The following is a 15,470-nucleotide window of genomic DNA, read 5'->3' on the forward strand; positions in this document are numbered from 1 at the left end:
TTGGCTTTCTCGGTCCCGCTTCCTCCCGTTACCCACGGAAGACCTCTCCTGGTCCTTCTCTCATTCCTGAATGATCCCATCATGCTCATGGCTCACCAGCTCCAAGTCCTCGTATCCAGCCCAGACCTCTCTCCTCTGCGCGCCAGCCCCTGGATATCTCCACTCTGACGTCCTCGGGCCTCTCAAACACCCTGTTCCAAATGACCTCAGCCATCCCCAGTCTGCCTCTCGTTTTCCCTGTGTCAGCCCTGGCCCTGCCACCTCCCAGGGGCTCCAGCCGGAAACCTGGCCACTATTGTAGATGCCACAACTCTTCTCTTAGTAACTTGCATCCAGTCTTTCCACGAGGTTCTGAAAAATCTGCCCACTTCTCCCCACTGTCACTGCTATCACTGAGTTTAAGTCACCACTATACCTCCCACTGGACTGTGGCTACAGCCGCCTCCCTGCAGCCAAAGAGCTCTGACATCTAGATCTCACCTCATCAATCTCCCTTCGAACATCAACCACATGACCAGATCCTAGTTTTCTGCAGACACACCCTCAGTGACCAGAGCTTCCACACTAGTCCACAACCAGGAAGAACTGGCAGTCTTGGGAACTGCTAATCCACGATCCCTAGTGCACCTTCACAACCCTTTCTGATCTGGCTTCTTTGACCATGGGTTCCTGTGTGTGCCTTGGCTCTAGTCCAACAGGCCCCAGCCAGACTGGTCCTACCAGGATACCTCTGACGTCTCTGCCTGGTGAACTCCTACCCAACCTTCAAAACTCAGCCCTCATTACCTCCTCCATGAAGGCTTCCTGATCCTCAGATGCTGTGTTTCTCAGAGCCTAGCTCATCCTGCCAGCACCTAAGTTAACAGACCCAGGGCCTAGGTCTCACCATGGAGCTTCAGCCAGCCTAGGGAAGGGACTGGAATAGGCATGAGATGCTGGGCAAGTCTGCCCTGTCTGGGCCTCAGGTCCAGAAAACATAGGATTTAGACAAAGTCCAAGTTTGGACTTGATGATGCCACTTAGAGGACCATAGGCTGGTGAGGAGAGAAGCGGGTCAAGGGCCCATTTCCTCCAGGACATGGAAACAGCCCCAGTCAACTGAGGCAGAGATGCCACCACCTCTGGAATTGGGCCCTGCAAGAAGTGACCAGGTGGGTGGAGAGAGGACGAGGCCTGGGGGCTCAGTGGCTTCAGAGAGAAGAATGAGGCCTGCACCGAGGTGCAGGGCCTTGTGATGCACGGCCAGGGTAGGTGTGGGCTGTGGCCACCTCCTTCCCTGCAGAACCAAATAAACGTTATGGGAGAGAAGCCAAGCAGTGGCCTGGCCGCAGGGACCCCTCAGCGAGTGCCAGCCCATCTCTGAGCCAGTGTTCCCAGGACCTGTCCTGACTGCTCCGAGGAGTCTGGCTGGGGCCTCTGGAGGCAAAGCCCCTGGCCCTGCCCCGTCTTGGACACATATTCAGACGCAGACAGCAGTGGCTTCTTTACTCCCTGAAGTCCTCTTTTCTCACAGAATATTTACAAACAGGGAAGGGGTGGAGGCCACCAAATAAAGGGCTGGGGACGGGGGCAGTGCTAAGACGCGCCTCTGCGCAGGGAGAGTTCCTGAGAAGGGCCCAGTGTGACCACGGTGCCCTCAGGGGCCCAGGTGGTCCCAGGTGGCTCAGGCCAGGTCAGCGGTGGGAGAGCCCAGCTGCTTGGAGGCCAGGAGCAGGCGTGTGGCTGCGCTCTCAGACTCTGCCTGCAGCCGTCGGTTGTTGTGTCTCAGGCTCCGCACCTCCTCCTCCAGGGCTGCCCTGTCCGCCTTCTCCTGGGGTGGCCGGGGAAGACAAGAGTCAGAGCCGCCAGCCCCTTTCCTGGGGCAGCCTTGTGACTCCCCCCAAGCCCAGCCCACCCCTCACCTTCTGCAGGTCCTCCTGCAGCTTCCTGAGCATGGACTCCAAGTGAGAGACCTTCTCTGAGAGGTTCCCAGGCTCTGGCCTGAGGACATGGGGGTCAAGACTCAGCAAGACCAAGGCAGGGCACAGCGCACCAGCTGACTCTCAGCCCCACCTAATGAGAGGGGCCCCGCCAGTCTTCTATGCATATGTGGCAGCAGAGCCGGGACAGACCTCCACCCCAGCGGACAGGCATGAAGTGGGGGGTCATGTGGGCAGGTAAAGCGGCTGTGGGGAGTTGGGGAGCTTACTCAGCATCAGACTTTGGAGTTCCCTTAGGGTCTCCGCTCTCTGGGATGGGCTGTCCTGTGGGGACAGAGGGATCAGGTGGGCAGTCAGAAAGGGGGCAAGAGCACTGCCCAGGCTTACTGCAGCACCCTGGTGGCCTCACCCTCTCTGGACAGCGACTCCAGAATGGTGTTGCAAGTGGAGGCGATCTCCGAGATGGCCTGCCACTCATCCTCCAGGGTCCCACTGCCTGCCTCCGACATGACTGTGGGCACAAGGAGCAGGCTGAGCTGGGGAAGCCCAGAAGCACCCCCCGACCCTTCCCCTGCTCTCCTGGGTCCAGACTCACTCCTGCTGATGGAGTTCCGCAGAGACAAGGTACGTGGCAGAAAGGAGGCCCTCAGCTCTGGAGCCGGGTTGCCCTTGTCCTCAGAGCCACTGGGACTGCCTGGCCCGTCCTGTGCGACAGAAGTGGATACCGATTCAGTGATGCCCACTGTCACCACTGTGCCACTGGGCTCCAGAGCCCGGTTTCTGCTCACCTCGGTCAGGGGTGCCTCACTGTCAGCACTGGGTACTGATGGCTTGGCCGTGGTGGCCAGGAGGAGATCCGGGGTGGTGGTGGGCAGGACTGGGGCCTCATCTGACAGGGAGCTGGGGAGAGCAGGGGTGGCTCAGAAAGGGAAGCCGCTTTTCCAGAGGCCTGGAGGAGAGGGAAGGCCAAGAGTGTGCACCTGCGTGGTGACAACGAGTTCTGGCTGTGCAGGAACTCGGTCCTCTCCTCGGCCAGATCCCCAGGCACTGGAGGACTGCCACCATCTTGCAGGCATAGGTGCAGCAGCTGTTTTGTGGTGGGCAGCAGGGTCACCCCCTGGACCTCATCCTGCACAGGCTCTGGGGCCCCCCGCCGGCTGGGCTCCTGCAGAGACAGCATGTACAGCTCCGAAAAACTCCTGTGGAGGGGGACAGGGTCAGGCAGGACTTCCCCAGTCCCCAGCGTCCTGCATCACCAGCCCCACCCCCAGCCCAGCTCACTACCAGGAGCAGGAGAGCTCCCCAGTTTCCAGACAACAGTGAAAAATGTCTGCCTGGTTACTGGCCATTTTTCCAGACCATGGTTCAAATTCCAGTGCTGCCCCTGGATATCCCAAGCAAATCACTCTGAACATCAATTTCTCCATCTGTGAAATGGGGATAATAGTACCAACCTCATAGTGTGCTGTGAGGGTTTAAGTAAGACGTTTAAATTGCTTAAATCCCAAAACTACTGTCTGTAGCCAAATCCAACCTGTGCCTTTTCCTTTTCTTTTCTAAAGCAGATGTGCCAGCTGCTGTACTGCAAGCTAAGCATGGATTTTACTTTTTTTTTTTTTTTTTTTTTTTTTTTGAGATGGAGTTTTGCTCTTGTTGCCCAGGCTGGAGTGCAGTGGCGTGATCACAGCTCACTGCAACTTCCTCCGCCTCCTGGGTTCAAGTGAGTCTCCTGCCTCAGCCTCCGGAGTAGCTGGGATTACAGGCGTCTGCCATCATGCCTGGCTAATTTTTGTATTTTTAGTAGAGACGGGTTTCACCATGTTGGCCAGGCTGGTCTCGAACTCCTGACCTCAGGTGATCCACTTGCCTCAGCCTCCCGAAGTGCTGGGATTACAGGTGTGAGCCACCGCACCCAGTCCGGATTTTACATTTTTAACTAGTAGAAAAATCAAAATAATATTTCATGATAAGTGAAAATCATATAAAATCCAAATTTCAGTGTCTGTAAAGTTTTAGCGAGATACAGGCACATTTATTTATTCATTTACCTACAACGACAGAGTAGCTGCGGCAGAGACCAGATGGTCCAGAAAGCCTAAAATATTTATTATTTGGGCATTTACAGAAAATGTTTGCCTACCCCTGGCTTAGCACAGGAAATTATCAATAGTGTGTAATGTGTGTGGTGGTGGCAGGGGGGCGGGTGTCAACACTTTAAAAAAAAAAAAAGAAAAAACAGATAGTCGGGGCTATTTGATCTTTTAAGCAGTGGGAGCAAGGCGCTTAACTGGTCCCATTCTACATATGAAGAAAGAGGTTCAGGGCGTGGTGGCTCACGCCTTTAATCCCAGAACTTTGGGAGGGCGAGGCGGGTGGAGCACCTGAGGTCAGGAGTTCGAGACCAGCCTGACCAACATGGTGAAACCCCGTCTCTACTACAAGTACAAAAAATTAGCCGGCCGTGGTGGTGCGTGCCTGTAATCCCAGCTACAAGACAGGCTGAGGCAGGGGAATTGCTTGAATCCGGGAGGCGGAGATTGCAATAAGCCAAGATCACGCCATTGCACTCCAGCTTGGGCAACAAGAGTGAAACTTCGTCTCAAAAAAAAAAAAAAAAAATTAAGAGGCCGGGCGCGGTGGCTCAAGCCTGTAATCCCAGCACTTTGGGAGGCCGAGACGGGTGGATCACGAGGTCAGGAGATCGAGACCATCCTGGCTAACACGGTGAAACCCCGTCTCTACTAAAAAATACAAAAATACTAGCCGGGCGAGGTGGCGGGCGCCTGTAGTCCCAGCTACTCGGGAGGCTGAGGCAGGAGAATGGCGTGAACCCGGGAGGCGGAGCTTGCAGTGAGCTGAGATCCGGCCACTGCACTCCAGCCTGGGCGACAGAGCGAGACTCCGTCTCAAAAAAAAAAAACAAAAAAAAAAAATTAAGAGAGAGGAGCGAGAGAGAGGAGAGAGAAGAGAGGAAGAGAGGGGAGAGAGAGAGAAGAAGGAAGGGGAGAGAGAGAGAGAGAAGAAGGAAGGGGAGAGAGAGAGAAGAAGGAAAGGGGGAGGGGGAGAGAGAGAGAGAGAGAGAGACTGAGACTCAGACGGGCTAAGAGACCAGAGATTCTTTCTAAAAGGAAAGGTATCCACAAGGGGTTCCTGAAACTGCTAATGGCGACCCGAGAGGCACAGACCGTGCGGTGGCCAACTGCCGGCCTTCCCACCTCCCCGCGTCCCCGGCACCCTGACCTGCGGGGCCGGCCGCTCTCGTCGGGGGGCAGGACGGTGACGCAGACCTTGGGCGCCGAGCGCAGCAGCTGGGCAGCGGCCTCGGGCCGGAGGCTGGGCAGCGTCTGGCCGCACACGCGCAGCAGGCGCGCCCCGGGCCGCAGCCCCGCCGTCTCGGCGAACGTGAAGCGTTCCACGTGCGTGACGAAGCCCTCGGCGTCCACCTCGAAGCCCAGGCGGCCTTGACCGTCGCGGGGCAGCGCCAGCTCGCGGGTCTCGCAGCCGCGGCTCACCAGCTGAGGGCGGGGCGGGGCGAGTGGGCGGGGCTGCCGGGAGGTGGGGCCGCCCCAGCGCCCGCCCCCTGGACTGCGTCCCAGGCCACATGGAAAGTTCCACAGCCCCCGAGGGTCGCGTGTGGGATGAGGACCAGAAGTCGCTTACTCGAGGGCACCAGTTCCGGCCTTGCCAAGCCCCAGGGCTAGCTCTGCCCTCCTCGACTTTCCCTTCCGCAGGAGTGGGGGACAAAAGCGGAGGGAAGGATCCAAAGCAGGCCCCGCCCCGCCGCGCGCAGGTGCCCCAGTTTCCTGCTCAGGCTCACCTGCAGGCGCGCCACCACCTCGCCCACGGCTTGGCCGGGGGACCCGTCGAAGCGCAGCGTGATCGCCTCCCCGCGGCCGTGGTACAGGTCCAGCTGCTGCTCGGAGAAGGTCCAGGCCAGCACGTCGCGACAGGCGCAATTGAACACTACGCGGCCGTCGCGCGGCGCCACCAGCACCAGAGCCTCGGCCGAGATGCCCAGCAGGCAGGGCACCTCGGCGCCTTCGGGGCCGCTCGCCTGAGCCCCGGCGGCGACCCGCGCCCCGGACGCAGCGCGCACGCCCCACACCAGTGAGCCAGCTGCCTGCAGCTCGGTGCCCGGGCCCCGAGGGGCTGCCCGGCGCCTCCCCCCTAGGGAAGGCAAGCCGAAGCGTGAGGCCGAGTCCAGCGACGTAGTGGTCACTTCGTTGGTGGCCAGGTCTTGCAGGTACTGCTGGCGGGTGCGTGTGGCCATGGCGTGGAACTGGCGTGCGTGGCCGGCCGCCTGCTCGCCATTCAGCGCCTTGGCCAGCAGGAAGGCGCGGAAGTCGGCGTTGGCCGCGAAGGGGCCTCCGCCAGCAGGCAGAGCTGGCCCGAAGGCCGGGGTGTCCTGGGTACGGCTCACAGCCACCCTGCGGGGAGGGAGGTGGAAATGAGGGGCAGCAGGACGCCATGCCCACGGGAGACCTGGGACCACACCGGTGCCTACCTGTAGGAGGTGTGCGGTGTGCAGGGTGCGTGTGCCCGCACCACTAGGAACACGTGTTGGAAGTGTGAGCGGATGGTGGCGGGGCAGAAGGGCTTGCTGCCAGGCTCCTGGAACACGATGGTCACAATGTCGTTGCCAATGTGACGCTTCCGCAGGAGCTGGGGGTTGGATAGTTGGGGCTCATGATGAGGCCTGCCATGCCCCAAACCCCTCCTTATTCAAGCAGGAGAAAGCCAAGACACCAATGGCTCCCCACTGCCCCTGGTGAAGACCTAGGGTGTTTGCCTTTGGGAAGGGGCCACCAGAGGGGCGGGTTGTTGGGGCCAACAGAGCTCCAGCCAAAGCTCAAATGTCATGGACCATGCAGGGCCCTCCATGGTTCCCGGAAGCCCCACCCCCACGCTGGTCCCCCTCACACCTGCTGCTGGTTGTTGGGGGTGTAAGGCAGCATCGTGGACACGTGGAACATGATCTCGTGGTCCTGGTACGTGGTGTAGAGGGAGTGTGTGCCTGTGGAATCCGCTGTGGCCAGGGAGTTAGGGACACAGAAGGAGAAAACAAGGGGAATCTGAGTGACTTGAACTTGCCACTCCTGTCTGCACACAGGAGCCTCTGTGCCCCAAACAGCAGGTGGACAACCAGTCATGCCACCAGCCAATGCCCAGCCAGTGAGATCCAAGGGCCTCATCCCTGGGTGCCCCTCCTCCCCTCCCTCCACAGGCTCCAGCCCCATGCCAGAGTGAAGGGGGGTCAGGATGGGAGCGTTGAAATAGAATGAAGACAGAAATGAGAAGGGGTCTCAGAGAGAGGCCAGGGTCAGGTGTCCTAGGAGAACAGGTGTCACTCCAGGCCCAAGCATGTGTGGTATGCTGGGAAAGTGAAAGGCAGGCAGGGGTGCTCAGTACAACACCTCCCAGGGGTCCTGGGGCCCCTTCCACCAGGGAGGCAGGGGCACCTCTCTTCTATGAGGCTGAGCTGCTGGAATGTGTTTGGTGGAGGGGTAGTGCCCCCAAACCACTTTAGCCCTAGCTCAGGCAGTAGGGTACTTGGGCCTTGAGGGACAGTCCCAGCCCCTCCTCTCAGCCCATAGTTTGGCCCTTATAGCCCTGACTCAGATCCTCAGCTTACACAAAGAACTCTCCAGCCCCCAGCCCCAGGATTGTATGGACAAAGGAGTGACAAGGCAATTCGTGCTCACCCCTTCAGCACAGATTTGCTCCCACCCCTCCTGCCCCTGGGCCTCACTTTTGGTGTCTAGTTGGGCCCGGTAACTCTCAAAGCCTTTGAGCCGCACCACATCGCCCAGCAAGGTGAGAAACTGCATGAAGGCTGGTCCCGCCTCCTGGTTGTTGTACATCTCCTCCTCTGAGCCCTGGCCCGCCCGGCAGTACAGGATGCCCACCTTGCGCTGGAAACTCAGCTGTGGGTAGGAGACAGAAGGCATAGGTCTCAGTCCCCCACAGCCCGACCCCACCAGCTCTTAGGGAATGGATGGGACGCTGGCCTGGGGGCTGAGCACCAGCCCTCTCTGAGCCACTTGTGTCCTTGCCTGTCAGGTGAGTACAGTCTGTTGTGCTCCTCGTGCTTGGGAGGGCACAGGTAGGAAGGGATGGGAGGAGGCTGGTTCCCATGTGGCAGTAGAGAAGGTGATTCACAGAAAGAACCCTTCCAATAAACATACACATTATCATCCTCCTTATCTCAAGGCTGGACTGTCCTCTCCACCCCTGAATCCAAAGCACCCCCACCCCAGCCCCTTCAGGCCTTGAGCCAGGCACCACCTCTGCCACCCATGCTCTCATTTCTGTGCCCTCTGTTCCTGGCTCTTCCCTCTGCGGATAACTGGATAACCGTGCCCAGCTCAAGGTGCTCTGAGCTCCTCCGAACAGCACAGGCTCCCTCCAGCAGTCACCTCCCTTTTCTACAACTAAACTTGTCTGCACTCACAGTCCCCACTTCCATTTCATTCCTCCCAACCCCCTGCACCTCCCACTCCCCATAGGGACCGCAGATGTGGCCTCATCCTGGCACCCTCCCGGCCACAGTTGGCACTGAGGATAGCTGGAAACTCACCTTGCCTAGGGCCCCAGGGACCCCGTCCTCTTCTGCCTGGGCCTCTTCTCCACCCATGCTCCTCCCACTCCCTGGCTGCAGCAGGCATGACACCCCCATCTCTGCCTCCCACTCAGACCAGCCTACCAAACCCCAGGCCCTTTTCTCCAGCTGCCTAATGTCTCACCTTGCTGTGACTCCTCCACCCCGCTCCTCCTCCTTAAAGCACCACTCCTGGGGGCCAAGAAGCTGGGCAATCCTAGCACTTCACCTCTTCCAGTCAGCCACATGACTACCCAGTCCCTCTTGGACTGTCACCTCCTCTTCACCTCCACTATCGATGCCACTGTGTCCAGCCTGGGCAATTGCAACAGGCTTCAGCCTGGCCTCCCCGCCCCATACAGTCTAGTCCCCAGGCTGCAGCCAGAGAGTTGCCCCTCTCAGATCTGCACTGGATCCCTCCATGGCTCCCCAGTGCCCATGGTAACAAATGCAAGCTTCTCCCCAGCCCCTCCCCACAATCCCGACCCCAGCCACGCTGAACTGACTGCCTACTGTGCCATGCTCTCATTCTCCAAGCCTTTGCACAAGTTACTCCTTCTGACTAGAAAACACCTGCTTATCCAGGCTGGAGCCCTTTTATGTTCTCCCTCCTGGAAAACCCTGGCCAAGGAAGGGCTCTCAGCACTACCCTTGTGGCCCACGGAGCCCTCAACATTCCCCTTTCAGTGTTATCCTGCTCGTGTATTTCAGCAGTTCTCTGTGGGTCTCCTTCTCCCACCCAGCTGTGAGCTACTCAAGCAAAGCACCTGGTCTAGACCTGTCCCCAGCATCCAGTCTGAGGCCTGGCACCAAGAAGGTCTAAGAAATGTTTGTTGAATGACTGATGGGTTGAATGACACAGAGGAGACTCAGCCAATAGGCAGCTTTCAGCATGGAGTGGGGGCTGGAAGGAGCCACTCCAGGAAGCTGGAGCACCACATGTAAGAGGAAACCCAGCAGGGGCTGTGGGGGAAATTGGCCAGGAATGATGCGGGAACTGCAGGACCAGTGGGGTGAGTCAGACCAGGGCGTCTAGGGCTGTAAAGATCTTTTTAAAATGCAGACTCTGGGCCGAGTGCAGTGGCTCACGCCTGTAATCCCAGCACTTTGGGAGGCGGAGGTTGGCAGATCACAAGGTCAGGAGTTCGAAACCAGCGTGGCCAACATGGTAAAACCCAGTCTCTACTGCAAATACAAAACTTAGCTGGGCATGGTGGTGCGCACCTGTAGTCCCAGCTACTCGGGAGGCTGAGGCAGGAGAATCGCTTGAACCCGGGAGGTGGAGGTTGCAGTGAGCTGAGATTGCACCATTGCACTCCAGCCTGGGTGACAGAGCGAGACTCCATCTCTAAATAAATACATAAATAAAGAGCAGACTCTGATTCAGATGGTCTGGGGTGGGGCCCCAGAATCTGCATTTCTAGATGAATCTGCATTTCTAGATACTGCTGGATAGATACTGCATTCTAGATACTGCATTCTAGATAATGCTGCATTTCTAGATACTGCTGGTCTACAGAGCTCACTTTGAGAAGCAAGGCTCCAGATGACCTCTGATACTTTCTCTCTGAAAATCTAGCTCTCCTGGGGTCACCACCCAGCCCAGGATCAGGGTCAAGGCTAGGGGTTTGGGAGCTGGGCAGGCTGGGTTCAGACTGGGGCCAGTTGTACGGCTGTGGGCTCCGCGGCCGGTCACTCACCACTTGCTCATCCAGTGTGAGCAGCGTCCGTGGTACCTTGGGTGAAGCTGAGCCCAGGCGCAGGCAGCTGGGGCTCAGCTGCGGCGCCACGTGCTCCAGAAGTTTCCTTGGGGACAGACCCCGTGGGGGCCCCGGCGGCAACGCGTCCTCCGAGATGGTGCCACGGAGGGTCCGGAGCTGAGGAAAGGGTGTAGGGGAACTCAGGATGCATACAGGGTGTCGGGGAGGCAACTCAAACGTCCTGATCCCGCGATCCCGGCCCACCTGCGTAGTCCGCACGATGACGCGGTAGCTGTGCAGGGTGCCCCCTCCGCTGCCCTCCTTCTCCTCCCGCCGCAGGCTCACTGCCACCGGGCCGAGCGACTCGTCCATCCCGAAGAAGTTCTGATGTTCTGGGGGACCGCGCCGAAGAAAATGATTGGTCCCGCCGGCTGGCAGCCCCGCCCCCGCTCGACCACGCGCATCACTAAGCTCCGCCCTCGGCTTCATCTCACCACCAAATGCTGACCCTAGACTAAGTCCCGCCCCTCTGTAGCCCCGAGCTCAACATCTTGATCTCAACCCTGATCCAGAGGTGGACCCAGACCCAGACCTAGATCCACGCAGCCAGCTGCCAGGCCTAAATCCTGCCTTGGCCCCGCTCACCACGCCCCCATTCTGTCTTCTGTGTCCTGGAGCCCTCTCCGCAGTGCAGGTGAGAACAAGGTTCACGGATGCAGGGCTTTGGGGCCTGAGTTTTCACCCCACAGAAATGCCCATAGGGAATCTCTCCCCAGCCCGGCAGGCTGAACCAGATGGAGGCAGAGGGACCAGCCCTGGCTGAGGGTGAGGGGCCAGGGATTAGCCTTAAGAAGGTGGTTGAGGTCGGGCGCGGTGGCTCAAGCCTGTAATCCCAGCACTTTGGGAGGCCGAGACGGGCGGATCACGAGGTCAGGAGATCGAGACCATCCTGGCTAACACGGTGAAACCCCGTCTCTACTAAAAAATACAAAAAAATAGCCGGGCGAGGTGGCGGGCGCCTGTAGTCCCAGCTACTCGGGAGGCTGAGGCAGGAGAATGGCATAAACCCAGGAGGCGGAGCTTGCAGTGAGCTGAGATCTGAGATCTGGCCACTGCACTCCAGCCTGGGCGACAGAGCAAGACTCCGTCTCAAAAAAAAAAAAAAAAAAAAAGAAGGTGGTTGAAAGTGGGTCCAGGAGGACCCCAGCTCAGCTCTTGAGCCCTCCCAGGGCCAGGGACTTCACAGGAAATGGACAGTTCATGAGCCCTACTGTGTGCACTGCAGGTGACAGGGACCTCTTCTTCAGCACCCCTCCTCCCCCCCCGGAACTGCCTTTCCTCACCTTTGCCATAGAAGTACTTGCGGTAGTAGCCGGCACCCAGGTCTGCGTGCTCCAGGCTGTAGGCCGAGGTTCGGTTCTGTGGCTCCTCCAGGATGGACACGGCCGCGTTGGGCAGTGCAGGGGGCACAGGTGGGGATGCTGGTCCACCCAGGCCTAGCTCACCCTCACCCCCGAGCTCACACACAAAGCCAGGTGCCCCATGCAGCAGGTCCGAGCTGGCAGCCTGGTCGTCCGCTGAAGCCAGGGTCCCAGAGCTGGCCTCTGAGTGGCTCCCCGTCCCCTGAGACCTCGGAGCCCAATCAAAGAGCAGGCTTTGCACGTCATAGTGGGCAAACCATCGAGGCTCAAGCACTGGCGGGAAGGCAGGCTCTGGTTCCTCGGCTGGCAGCCCCAGCAGTGCCAGCGGGTCAGTGAAGAGCCGGGTGGAAGTGGCTGCAGGGCGGCTGGCCTCTTCGTGGCTGTGGGCACGGGCACGGGGGCTGGCTGGCGTGGGAGGTCTGGCCTCGCCTGCATCACTGCCGCTGCGCAGGAGCGGGCCCCGGACTGGCCTCGGATCGAAGGTGTGCGGTGTCAGCGGGGGCCGTGCTGGCTGGCGCAGCTTGCGGGCAAAGAGGTCATCCGTGGACGCAGGGGCCATGCCCCGCCGAGGGCTCCCCACACCGCCAGCCCACATGGGCATGTTCTGTGGGCCTGACTCTCCGGGGGCTGGGCCGCATTGGCGGGCACGGGTGTTTGGTGCCCAGCCGGAGGTTGCAGCAGCAGTTCCTGCCCTGAAGGAGGAGGGGGCTGTTCAGAGGGGCCTGGGCAGAAAACAGGAACCCAGGCCCCCAGCCTGGTCCTCCACCACCCGCGTTGGCTTCCGGCCCCCTCCGAGACCATCAAAGCTGCTTCCGCTTTCCAGGCCACTTCCTTGTCTGCCTAGGGCTGAGGTTTTCAGCCCCCTCCCCGGCTTAGGTGGGCAGGGCTAGAGGCTGGGCTGTTGGGTCTTGGCCCTGAGGGTCCTGGAGCCTGGGCAGTCCTGGGGCTTCCAGGGTCCCCCAGTTGCCACTCACACACCTTAGCTTTGGCCTGGGCCCAGAGTAAGGGTCCCACCAGGACCTAGCCCAACTGGACAGATGACTTGTATTGGCTGGGACGGGAAACCCAGGGGCCACTGGTGTCTGGGTCCTGCCCACTTAACAAAGGGAGGACGTCCTGTCCCCAGAGACCTTCCTCCCTGCCCCTCCCACTTCCTTCAGGGTCCCTGGAGAACTGATCACCCAGAGAGGTCTGATCTCAGTGCCCTGGACCTCAAGGCCTCAATACCACAAGGACACATGGGTTCCCAGGGGGGCAACGGCAGGGCAGCAGGAATGGCAAGAGGACTTCCTTCAGCACAGGAAGTAGCCCCAACTGTGGGCCCAGCCCTCTGCCAGGCCCCTACATCCTGAGGAAGGTGCTGGGGTCACAGCAGCCGTCATGGGACCCCAGTCACCCTGGCCTGAAGGACAGGCCAGCTCACCTTCTTGCAGGCTACTGTGCCCAGGCTTGGGCACAAGAGGAGTCACAATGACAGGGACCCATAGGGACCTCTGCCTACCTGGTCTCACTGATGCAGACAGGGAGGTCTGAACCCCATGTGACAGATGGTCAAATGAGGTCCAGAGGAGATGCTCTTGCCTGAAGCAATTCCATGTCAGAGCTAGGATTTGAGCCTGGGTCTGTTCATCTTCAGGGCCTAAGCAGGGCTGCACCTGCCCACTGCTGTCTGTGTGCGTAGATATTGGGGGGTGGGTGTTGGGCTGAGGTTCAAGGTCTCACAGGATGCAAGACTGAGACACCCAAAGCCCCAGGGACCTGCTAAGTGCGGAAATGTGACGCCAGAGGCAGGTGCAAATGTTGGTGGGAGAACTTGAGGGAAGCCACGCCCAGGCAAGACCTGGATGGACTAGGCAGTGAGGACAGGGAGCTGGGGACCTTCCACTAGGGGTACAGGCATCTAATGGTGGGTCTTCCTGCAGCACCCAGCGACATCATGCAGGGCTGGGCCGGTGGAGAAGGGGCTCCACACACCCCTCGCCTGGGGCCTCCAGAACCAAGCAAGGGTCGGCTCCCCAGCCCAGGTGCCTTCTACTTTATTTCTCCTGAATAAACTCCCACGCTGACCTTGAGCTTCTGTTTTCTCATCTCTAAAATAGGGTTAACTGGCTGGGCGCTGTGGCTCAGGCCTGTAAGCCCAGCACTTTGGGAGGCCAAGGTTGGGGGGGGGGGGGGATCACCGGAGGTCAGGAGTTCGAGACCAGCCTGGCCAACACGGTGAAACCCTGTCTCTACTAAAAATGCAAAAATTAGCCGGCTGTGGTGGTGCGTGCCTGTAGTCCCAGCTACTCGGGAGGCTGAGGCAGGAGAATCGCTTAAACCTGGGAGGCGGAGGTTGCAGTGAGTCGAGATCACACCACTGAACTCCAGCCTGGGCGACAGAGCGAGACTCTGTCTCAAAAACAAAACAAAACAAAAAACCTGGGGTTAACTATTTCTGTCCCCTCCCAAGGCTGTTGAGAGACTGAGACGAGTAAGGTGAGTGTCGCTAGCTAGCTGTGTGTGTGACGGGTGTAGCCCCTGGCTCCATGAGCCAAGCTCTGGGCACATCCAGCGCTCGGGCCTGGGCTATAGTGTGTGAAGGAGTAGGAGGGCATGAGGGAGGGGGTCTGTGCAAGCCCCGCTCCGTGTGGGCTGAGCTCTGCACGCTTGGAAGTGAGCTCTGTGCATGTGTGCACCCAGCCTGTGGGTTGCCTCTTGCTGTGGCTCAGTGCCAGGCTCTGGCGCTGCCTTGAGGGGTGTTCTTGGGCTCTGCCCCCCACCCTGAAGCTTCACACAGGGTCCATTGAGGCCAGGACATTCCTCCGGGTCTGTGTCACTAGGGGTGGGGGGAAAGGGCCGGCCCCGCCCCCACAGATCCGGAAGGCCTGGCTGCCCCAGGAGGAGGAGCTGGCCACTTCCCAGCACATCTGGAGGTCATGACCCCATTTCGGCTGCCAGGGGGCGCGACAGATGTTTCCTCCCAGGCCAGGCGAGGGACTGGGGTGGAGGCCGCCTAAGGAGAAAAGGAGCCTCAGAATAAGGGGGAGCCCCGCACACACTTGCAGTGTTGAGGGGGAGGGGGGTCACAGCACCGCCACCAGGAGTCAGGAGCCGCCGCCTCCACTCACCGGTTTGCTGGCCAGGCTAAGCCGTCACACAGAGGAACTAGGAACGGCTGGTCAGAGACAGGGGGCTGGACATATTGACTCGGGACTGAACTGGAGCCCGGAGGGAAGTTGGGAGGGTGCTGGTGGCGAACGTGGCGAGGACCCCACTCCCATACACATCACCCGGGCCCACGGCTAGGCCCTCTCCCCTGACGGGCCCGACAGCAGTGCCTCCCGTCCCTTGCTCCCACCAGTACCTCTGGGGCTCCCGCCCAGCCGCCGCCGCCCGCGCTGGGGTCCCGCTGACGCTCTCCCGCTACAGCTCCCGGCGCCGGCTCCGCCTGGGGGCGGGGCCGTGCCGGGGGCGGGGCCATGTTGGGGGCGGGACCAGCCGGGAGCCGTCTGCGGCGGGAAGCGCAGCGGCGGGGATTTCAGGCCTGGCGGCAGTCAGCCCCGAGCAGTGCTGATTCTAAGGCTATTTCCTCGGCTAAGAAACCTGTGCCTGCCTTCCAGACCAACCGGGGGTAGCCCCACCTAGCGTCCAGTTCTCTGCCAGCATACAGCAGATGCTCAAGAGTCTGCCACTACTTTATGGAGCACTTGCTAAGCACTGGGCCCTGGGCAACTGTTCCACTAGTGCGCTCTCATTTATTCATAAAACACCTTAGACAGGTGTCATCTCTTTACGCCTTGGAGCAACTGAGGTCCAGAGAAAGGCTTTTGCCAAGGACAAGCCTGATAAA

The 15,470-nt window shown here is 59.7% G+C and overlaps 1 protein-coding gene across 7 annotated transcripts; it reads right to left on the reverse strand.

Moving 5' to 3' along the window:
* Positions 1 to 1,480: 1,480 nt before the first annotated feature.
* Positions 1,481 to 15,070, reverse strand: SIPA1 (signal-induced proliferation-associated 1). Of its 7 annotated transcripts, XM_077962227.1 has the most exons (17): positions 14,985 to 15,070; positions 13,140 to 13,307; positions 11,561 to 12,330; positions 10,482 to 10,609; positions 10,218 to 10,394; positions 7,669 to 7,843; positions 6,842 to 6,945; positions 6,424 to 6,581; positions 5,737 to 6,346; positions 5,160 to 5,434; positions 2,900 to 3,118; positions 2,708 to 2,819; positions 2,515 to 2,623; positions 2,329 to 2,430; positions 2,189 to 2,243; positions 1,902 to 1,980; positions 1,481 to 1,810 (listed from the first exon to the last, which is right to left on the reverse strand). In XM_077962227.1, exons 3-17 carry the CDS (start codon positions 12,237 to 12,239, stop codon positions 1,664 to 1,666), a joined length of 3,129 nt encoding a protein of 1,042 aa, XP_077818353.1. In that variant the 5' UTR covers positions 12,240 to 12,330; positions 13,140 to 13,307; positions 14,985 to 15,070; the 3' UTR covers positions 1,481 to 1,663. The 7 variants fall into 7 exon arrangements, with proteins under 7 accessions (XP_077818353.1, XP_014969258.2, XP_077818352.1 ...); XM_015113772.3 differs by lacking the exon at positions 13,140 to 13,307; XM_077962226.1 differs by lacking the exon at positions 13,140 to 13,307 and having other exon boundaries at positions 5,160 to 5,499; positions 5,691 to 6,346.
* Positions 15,071 to 15,470: the final 400 nt, after the last annotated feature.

The sequence above is a fragment of the Macaca mulatta genome, chromosome 14 (genome assembly GCF_049350105.2).
Source record: "Macaca mulatta isolate MMU2019108-1 chromosome 14, T2T-MMU8v2.0, whole genome shotgun sequence".
Classification (NCBI taxonomy): domain Eukaryota; kingdom Metazoa; phylum Chordata; class Mammalia; order Primates; family Cercopithecidae; genus Macaca; species Macaca mulatta.